Source organism: Emys orbicularis, chromosome 4 (assembly GCF_028017835.1).
Source record: "Emys orbicularis isolate rEmyOrb1 chromosome 4, rEmyOrb1.hap1, whole genome shotgun sequence".
In the NCBI taxonomy this organism is placed as follows: Eukaryota; Metazoa; Chordata; order Testudines; family Emydidae; genus Emys; species Emys orbicularis.
In genome coordinates, this window is record NC_088686.1 from 18,099,606 (window position 1) to 18,109,760 (window position 10,155).

At 38.7% G+C, this 10,155-nt stretch overlaps 1 protein-coding gene across 1 annotated transcript in view; it reads left to right on the forward strand.

The window, feature by feature from the left end:
* Nucleotides 1-4,407, forward strand: part of NUDT14 (nudix hydrolase 14) — an 88,760-nt gene extending 84,353 nt beyond the window's left edge. Inside the window, exon 5 of the mRNA XM_065404247.1 lies at nt 4,143-4,407. Within this exon, the coding sequence (XP_065260319.1) occupies nt 4,143-4,383 (241 nt within the window). The 3' untranslated portion in view covers nt 4,384-4,407. The remainder of the gene's footprint in view (nt 1-4,142) is intronic.
* Nucleotides 4,408-10,155: the final 5,748 nt, after the last annotated feature.

The following is a 10,155-nucleotide window of genomic DNA, read 5'->3' on the forward strand; positions in this document are numbered from 1 at the left end:
TTCTCTTTTGATCTCTTCCTGAAGTAGATGACCGTTTTTGGAAACCAAAGTGAGACAGATCTATAATTTAACAATGAAAGCATTAGGCATAACCTAGTCAATTTAATGTTATACCGAAGATAATGTAATATTATACAAAGTATTCAAAGTTAGTCAGTTTAAAATTGAGAGGAGCTGTTGAATTAGAATATAAATAGATTTACAAATATAAAGTCTTAGAGAGAGGAGTAAAATAAACTGCAGTGAAAAGCATTTATCAGACCATTTGTTCGTGTATATTGCTTATTTGGAGGCAGATATTTATTTTAAAACTAATAACTCAAAATGCAATTTAAGCTTGTCTTAAAACGGAATGGAGAGAATACAAATAGAAGAACAAACAAAATGAAGCTGTGGCCATATCCTACCACTAATTTATTTATCCCAAACGTTCCATTCATTTCAGTGGCAAGCTCTATGCGTAGATAGATGGCAAGATATGACCCAAACTGTGTGCAATTCCAGGTACTACAGTATAGGAAAGATATGAGATCCTGGCCAAACATCATTTAAAAACACTTTAAGTTTGAGAATAACAGCCAGTCTTGATATTTTGAGCTCAGACTGTACTAAGGAGGAGTATCATCTAAGTAATAATATCCTGACATGAAATCAATAAGCTATTTGAGATCCTGTGGCAAGAAACTGAATCTCTCATGATGCTGTGACTCAGGAAACAATTTTCTTTTACGTAAAGAAAAGATACATGGTGGGAGAACTCAGTGATTTCCACAGCTGCAGCTATTTCAAAAGCAAAAGGTCATGGTAGCATAGGAAGAGATTACCCTGTAAATAATTAAGGCAGAGAGTTTGTATGGAAGGGTCTTTTATATAAGGGTCATATGTTTTTAAACTTGGTGGATTGCAGACTGAACCTTTGCATAATATCAAACTGACTAGGTTACATCTAATGCTTTCATTGTCCATCTACGGATCTGCACCAGTTTGGTTTCTTGAAAAAGGTCATGAACTTCAGAAGCAGGTTAAAAGGGAAGGGGATATATTTTTCTACTCAAAACTGTTTTTCCCACTTGTTATTTTTTGGATGAAATACAATATGATACAAATTGCTAGAATTGGTCCTAAAAAGAATTTGTGTAAATCAAGTTGAGGTGAGAGCAAATCAAGATCAGAAGGCAAGATAGCCACCAGCAATATTTTATTATGTATTTATTATTAAACACCTATGTAGTTCTGTAATTTACCATGGCACATATAGAGATTAACAAGGGACATTCCCTGCCCTGAAGATTTTACAGTCTAAATTAATCCAACATTTATTTTCATTTCTTTAGATTTCTACTTAAATACCAAATCCCAGGCCCTGTGTGCTTTTGTAATTATTAAAAACTCAATTCCTCAAAAAATAACCGATGAAAAACAAATCATACCCTATATAAAGAACAGCAAGAAAAAAGAATATCCCCACCTCTTATAGACTGAAAAACAGAGTGCCCCTCATACAAACAACACACAGATAACAGATAATAGAAGGAGATAGGAAAATGAGGGCCAATAATTAAAATAAATGTGATATAAAAACAATGTAATATTCCATGGCAAATAAGTCTTTTAAGTTACTATTTTGTTATACAGACTGAGGTAGGATTGGGAAAAGTTGATAGCACTCAGGGTGGAGCTCAGTGGTGGAAAGCAAGCCAAGGCATAGTTTGACTTCTATATTTGGGGAGACAGCTCCAGTCAGGCCAATGGGGCCGCGCATGGGGGTGCAAATTCCATGCCTGCTCGAGGCTTGCAGTTTGAGGGGAGGGGCCCACAACCCCCTTACTTTCCCTCCCAAAGCTACACCTATGAAACAAGGTGAATAAACTGGGGCCAGCATGTTTACAGACAACTTGGACTCCTCCTAGGATTTAAAGGGCTTGCCTGTGGTGGACTCTGAAATAACCCTGTTTGTTCTTAATCAGTGATTTATCTCCTGTGTTGCTTTTTAGTACCATGCATTATTGCTTATTAGTACCAAGAAAATATATAGAAGTGTGTCATTGTCATTACAGCAGAGAGAACACTGATAGCATATTAGCATAAAAAATGGCATTCCAACTTTAGAAAACTGGGTGCTGGTAGCAACTTCATGAAAAATGGGTCTACCTTACTTTTATAATGAGATTAGAATGATTAAACCAGCATGGTGGGCCCAGTGTGTAAATCCTGCTGCTTTCAAAGACTGCATTTCTATTGTGTCTTCTGCCAGTTGGATCGTCACTTGCAACTGAGATGAGTGGCAGCATGCCTGATAGGGTTATTCTTCCGAGCAGCTTCCCATTAGAGAAGGGAAAAGGGTGCAAAGGGCAGGGGGGAATCCAGAGAAGGCATTTGATCTTGTGCTAGTGGTGCATCAAGTCTGTGAATCATTGTCAGTGCTGGATAGCTTTTTTTATTGACAAGCCTGCAGTGATAGCCACCATAATAGGATACAAACGCTAAGGACAGTGGCTGCAAAAACCAGGTCATTAGGGACAGTAAATAGTAATTCAGTTTTACTGAGAAAGCAGGTCACATCCTTCAGTAAGAGGCGGGAGAGAAAGGGGGAAGCCCATTAGCCTCTTCTCTTGCTACCTCCCACTAGGTCACATTATCTTTGGCCAAGGAATTTATCAGAAGAATAGTACAATCACAGAGAAAGCAGAGAATAGATCAAATACTTACACAGCACCCTTCATCCTAGTCTCTTGTAAGCTTTTCACAAAGATAAGTAAGTTTCATTGTACACTTTTTATAGATGCAGAAACTGAGGCACAGACCGTTGAAGTGCCTTGCCCAAGGTCACGCAGTACATCAGTGGGAGAGTTAGGAAGAGAATGCCGCTTGTTGACTCCAATTCTGTTTTCATTAAGAAAAAAAATTGTGGATATTGATATAGCAACAAACTGACTAATTAATATTAGTTGTCCAGCCAAAATAATTAGATTTGTTTTAGAAGATTGAAAGAATACAGCCTGGCTTGAATTCCTGCTAGGGATATGATTTACCTTGGACTAACTGGGAGATTTAGTTATCTAGAGATTGAGTAAAAAGGGTTTATATGTTATAAGATTTTTATTTTATTAGAACTATAATAAAACTATATGTATTGAATAAATAATTTTTAATCTACTACAAATCTTTGAATCCGATGTACAATAATATTGAGGATAATTCTTCAGCATTCATGGCCTGATCCAGAGCTTCAGTGGGCTTTGGATCAGCCCCCAATATGCCTTAAAAGTCATTTGTTATCACAGGAAATGCAGAAGTTGCAATTGCAATGTGACTATTTTCCTGGAAGGACCAAGTGAGTGGACTATGTACTTATCTCTTATTTTAAAAAAATCTAAATGAAATAGTTCTTAAAGAAATAGAGGATTAACAAATAAGAAGTATAACGCACAGCAAGTGGTCTAGCTGAAGAAAGACTGCATAATCTAAGATATCCTAAAGTAAATCCATGATAACAAATTTAGCTGAGAGGCTGAATTACTTTAGATGCATTCGTTCTTAGGGTGGTTCATTTGGGTCAAGTCAAAAGGGTTAGGCGGGGTGGAGAAAATAATCTCACACTGTCGCTCCATTCTTGCACCTATCCAGTATATGAATAGAGGACTCCAGCTGTGAATAGACCTAATCTTCTTAAGCATCAGAAATCTAAAATTTCTTATAAAAATAACCAAACAAATGTAACATGCAAATACCCCTGGGGAGCTTCACCCTATTGTTTGCAGGTTTCTATAGATCAGGGCCCAAACCAACTCCCACTGAAGTCAATTGAAGAATCTTCCATTTGTTATATCAATTATTCCTCCTTTCAAAATAAACATTCAGTGCAGCCACAGAATGTAATTGTAGACATATCTGTGCTAAAGTGGAACTGAATTTAAAAGTGCACTAATATTTCTGCATGACAATTTTAGTTAACTTTTTATGAATAAAAAGAGGTTCTACATTGTCACTTTGAATACTTAAAATTCATTAATAATGAATTATTTTTATTTTGGTATTGCTCAGGGGCACTAGTTGAGGACCAGGTTCCCAGTTTCCTAAGTACAAAATAACATTTTTCTTAAATAAATGTGAAGTTTTTCCTCTTCTATTTTTTTTTTCAGGTCCGGAGTTGGCGTGACAGGTTCTAAGCAAACCTTATTTTATGCAGAGGTAACAGATCAGATGAAAACTGGAGAAGGTGGAGGCCAGCCTGAAGAGGGAGAGCTGATTGAAGTTGTAGAAGTACCTTTACAGGACTCCATGAAATTTGCTTTTGATGAGCACTTCCCTAAGACAATGGGCGTTATCTTCAGCTTCATGTGGTTCCAAAGCAATGTTGCCCTGGGGCTGCTAGAAAAATAAAAATGAGCACCATGATTTTCTAACTTGACGAATGCCTTTCTGTTTGTTCTATGGATCACTGAGATATGGGTAGAGAAAACTTTGTTATTGAAGCAAGAGGGGGAGATGCATACAAAAAAACTGATCACAGATAGAATCTCTCTGGATTTTAAAATTAAAATGTAGCGTGAAATCCTGGCCCCAGTGAAATCCATCGCAAAACTCCCATTGACGTCAGTGGGGCTGGGATTTCACCCTGAGTCTCAGGAACAAATCTTGGTCCCCTGTACAAAGTGTAGTAAATATGTTTTGTGCAAAGGATCTCTGTTTTGGTGGAAATCCTTTACCACCATCCCTCAAAGCCACAGAGCAACAGTGTAGCTGCTACCGCAGTATGACCTATAGTACTGATGGCTGCTTCTCCACTGTAGTATTTGCTGCTGTCCCTACAAACAAGGTTTTGGCCAGTAGACCTGGGTAGTCACAGACTTACCTGCCCACATTCCCAACCCTTTGTACACACTGCCACAGAGAGAACTGCTCCCTCAGGCACAGGCCCAATGGGAAGAAACGTCATATATTTCTAAATATGGTGACGTTTTATTTCATAAGCATGCACAAAGTGAGACATTTGCAAATGACCTTAATGGTGTTCATTTTCAAATATCTAAAAATGTCTGAGTTGACATTGGTACAAATGCTTCCTTATTTGTTTTAGGGATAATCACTGGATTACTTAGGGTCAAATTTTACCCTTAATGCTCAATTCCCATTGAAGTCAGTGGGAGCGGTGTGCATGTATCCTATCTCTTAATACAGATGGATATGATTATAAAATATCTGTTCTATCATAGATCTGATGTAGGCCAGTTGTCATGTAAATGTGCTAAGTGCATGAATGGAAGAGAATCAAATCTTGCCACTTGATTGTGCATCAATTCTTGTTATTCACTCTGTTAACATTAATTACCATAGTAATATTATGTGTGCTAAGTGGACGAGAAGGTAATGACATTCTGTGAAGACTTGCAGTATGATGTGCAGCCTTGTGTATATAAGTTAACTGGTTCAAATGCATTGCAGACTACTAGTGAGTAATTGTACCCAGTGACTGATGTGAAGTTAGCTTGTGGCACTAGTTCCATTCTAAATAGGTGTCTAAATCACAGAAGTTACCATTGATGTTGGTATTTACTAGCAGCATTGCTGGCTGTCATAGAAGAGAGCTTAAGTATTGAGAGGTCATGGAGAATGAACTATCCTCTTGTCCCTAGAGGTAAGTCTAACCTCATTAGGGTGAAAGCACATTTGTATTGTTGCTGCCTGTGTTGTAGCTGTTCTGTGGATCAACAGAGGACTTGGGTTCCTGGAGTTGTCATGAGCACTAGATTCACTTTGTCTGCCTTTCATATTTTAAATTGTAAGCTCCTCAGGGCATTCATCCTCCTCCTATGAATCTGTAGATCGCATAGCACAATTGGGCTTGGTCTCAGTTGAGGCAACTAGGTACTACTGTAATACAAATAATAAATAATTATTGTACCTGATATAGATTTTAATGCCTTTTTTACAGACTGCTGTCCCCACAATGTGTGTTTGATTCCTTCAAAGTTATTACACAATAACCCGTCGATCTGTGTAATGTGGAGCTAATACTACTAATAAATATATGTACATCTGAAAATACTCTTGTAAAGTGTGTGCAAAATGTCAAAAGGGCCTTGTTTACAGCATATAATACAGTGGCCTGCAAAATATTTTAAAATACAAAAATGCAAGCACAAGGATGTAAGAGACTGAAATTGTACAAAATCACTTTTATTTATTAACTTTATGCACAGACAAAATATTTTTTCTAAACCTTCTCTCAAAAATGTTTAATCCAAGGTGCATTAGCCTGTTTTCCAAGCATCAGATGACAGCAATTTGTGTGGCCAAATTACAACCCCCTGAAAAATATGATTTAGAACCATATCTGATTCCCAGTGAAATCAGTGGCATCCTTTCTATTGACTTCAAAAAGAGTTGGATCTGGGCCTTATAACAGAAATGCTGACACAGCCTTAGCTATAACACCACTCATTGCCACTGCTATAATACTACTGCTACACTACTTGCCATATACCCATGTGGCAATCAGACTACTTGGGCTTTGATCTCCTAGCCAAGTCTCTCAGTCTTCATTGCTGGGCTTCAGTTTCACAGCAGATTCTGCTTTGACCCGAGGGGCGAGCAGCTGCTTTCTACTGAGATTTGACTCTCCTTCCTTGTTCCATTCTTCGTTCATCTCATTGGATCGATGCTGGGAGTGTTGTTTTTTGCAAAGACAACAGCAAAAGGATGTGCACTGTTTTGATCATGGATAACGTTACCATATGAACTCAGGCTGTAAAAGATGCATAGAGCTTCTTGAATTGTAGCCTCAGGTGCTTTATTGGTTAATGTGATTGCTCAGGAAATTGAACTTGCATATTAAGGACTTTTCTAAAGAGTCTATTATGTGAAAATGGAAAAAGAAAAGTCAACAAACCAAAGACTATAAAGAATCTAGAGTGGCCATGAATCCAGAGGCTGTAAGTTTTATGCAAATGAATAGCTTCTGCAGGAAAGTAAAGATATTGTAAACCAACATCTTAGCAAGCAGCTGTTCATTGCATCCACCTGAAAATGAACGTATTTACTAAAGTTTTCTCTCAATTTTAATAAATGTTGAATAAGCCTGTTACTTTAACCAATACTGACAAATAAGTTTGATCAGATAGCTCAGTCACTTTGGTGATGGTTGCATGGCAAGTCTTAGGCTTAACATACACTTATAGTAATTGGACTTATTACTAGATATATATGTTGCATCAAATTGTTGAGAGAGTTGCTTTTCATAACTAAAGCTTTCACCTACTTTAATAAAACAGCTATAAAATTCTTCCATTACATTTGCATGTCCCCAATGTAGGGACAGATTCAAAATTATAAAGTTTTCTTAGTGATTGTCCACATAGATTCCATTTTTGGTGCACATGTGCCACATACATGGGAGATTGACTTATTGTGGCCAGCAGTATTTGTTGGAGCTGCCCCTGCACCCTAGATGCCCTCATGGCCCCTTCATCTGAGGGCATAAAGGGCGGAGGGGATGGGCCATCCTTCAGTTCCTTCTGGCCACCCATGGCAGCAAGACCTTTTCCCTGGCCATTACCCCAGCTCAATAGATAGGGGTGATTCAGGCCCTCACCTTGGGTCCCCTTATGTAGTGTTTCATAAGGACACAGTCACTCTCAGACCTCAGTCCAAGTGCACACTCAAAGTTGTTTCAGAATTCCATCTGAATCAGTTTATTCATCTCCCAATATTCTTCCCCACACCTCACTCAAACTCAGGGAAGCTACACTTGAGATAGAATGGGCACTGTCTTTTTACACTGACAGGACACAAACATTGAGGAACACACTTGTGCCCTTTGCAGAGAGAATTTTGGGGCAGATAGATTATCTAAGTGGGTCTCCAACTGTATAACGTGCTATGGATCTAGCCAAGTTAGATCCATATAGCCACATTAGAGCTCATTCCACTATAAAGAATGTCTCTATTTCTGAAATCTCTATGGCAGCTACATGCAGCTCAGTCCATGCCTTCACAAGACACTGCTCTTTGGCAGAGGCTTCCAGATTGGATGTCATGTAGTTATCGTTTAAGTAGAATTCCTACTACTCACCTCCAAACAAACCAACAACTGCTTATTCACCACTAAGAGTGAAATCCATGCGGACAATCACTCGAAGAAGAAAGAACAGTTACTTACCTCACAGCAACTGATTCTTCAAGATGTTCATGTGGATTTCACGACCTGTTCTCTTTTCCCGCTATTATGGAGTCCTACTCCTCTGGAATTGTATATTGGCAAAGGAACTGAGCAATGGTTGGGCCTGCTCCACTCTTCCCTCAGGTGAGGGGCATGAGGGCATCTAAGGGGCAGGTACAGTGGTTGCTGCTGGCCAAAAGAATCCAGTCCTGTGCACATGAGGCATATGTGTACACCAAGAATGGAATCCATTTGGACAACACGTCTCAAAGAACCACAGTTACTCTAAGTAATGTTCTTTCTGATATAAAACTGTCACCTCCCCAAAAGTACTCTTTTGATAGTGATGAAAGAGTTGGTTATTTGAATTATGAAAGGAGATATAATGTAGACCTCCATGTTGCTTTCCTGCACAGGCATCATTTTGTGATGATGCATTAGTTATCTGTCTTCAAACCCCACACCTGATTTGCAGGTTGGTTTTAAAGAAGCTATAAATGTCTACTCCTGAATCTGAAAATGCCTCCTTTTTCTTCTGCTAAGGCCTAATCCAAAACACACTGAAGTTAAAAACTTTTAATGGGCTTCGAATCAGGCTCCTAATCCACTTCTAAGATCACTTCGTTCTGCTTGATTTCTGTCACTTATCTCACTTCCGACATGCTATGCCCTTTCTCACAGTTGATTATGTTTTAAAAATTATCTCTTTCAATTGTCTATAAATAGTGCTTCCTCAAGATAAATTTTTCTTTTCCTAGTTTGGGCCAGATTCTCTGATGGTGTAAATTGGTGGAGGTCCAATGACTTCAGTGGTTACACGAGCAGAAATTTGGCCCTTTCTCTTTCATCTCTTCTCTTTCCCTTCCCTGCTCCAGGTCTGTTTTCACTTGCTCGGTAATCTATGTAATTTTGAACCTAAACCTTATAGGTGCTTAGTGCCCTCAGCTCACCCTGACTTGGCATTGTGGCTGAACTACAGGGTTTGGCTACACAAACATTTAGTTCATGGCAAGCTGGAATGTGAATCTCCCCTGCGCTAGCCTGCTATGGACTGTCTAGGTGGATCCTGCTGACACATACTGCCAGTTAGTTAATACTGTCTGATCTAGTCCTCTGAAATGGGACCAGTTCAAAGTGCGTTAACGAACTGTTAACGGCAGCAGGGTCCACACGGACAGTTAGTTCACGGAAAGCTAGTGCTGGGTAGATTCATACCCCAGCTTGTCATGGTCTAATTGTTTGGGTAGACAAGCCCTTACTTTGATATAAAGACTTCAAGCGATGGAATATTTACCGCATCCCTTGGCAAGCTATTCTAATGGTTAATTATACTCTCTACTTAAAACTAGTGTCTTATTACCAATTTGAATTCTTCTAATTTAAAGTTCTATCAAGTTAGCGCTCCAAGTTTGCTACCTGCTTGTTTGGCGCATCCAACCCTCCCAATTTTGAACACAGTTAGAAAAGAAGTTATGAAAATATATTCTAATTCCATTTTAAGCAAAAAACTAAAAACTAAAGAACCACATGCCGCTTGATTGTTTCGCATGCACATTATCTCCCCAGCCAAATAATCATACATAGTACATACAAAGATGTAAGACCACTTTTTTGGGGAGAGGGACAGAAAATGTGTCTTATTTAATTTCCTCAATATAGTTTCTGATTTGGATCCTTAGCCACTTTAGCTACTTAGGGGCCAGATCCTCAGCTGGTGGAGCTATTCATTTCAGTGGAGTGACACCAATTTACACCAATTGAGGATTTGGCCCCTAATCTTTTTGGCCGTGTGTTTGAGGCTACACAGTTTCTAAATTTGGGGGGTTAATTCCATGGGGAATATTTCTGGGGTTTGTGCTGTTTGCATTTATATTATATCTGCAACAAACACACTATTGAACACAAACATCAGTAATGGCAGAGGGTGGATAAGATACAACGAGCCATACTCTATGTAATGCAGTTTTGTATCCAACAGGTGCAGCTTAATAATC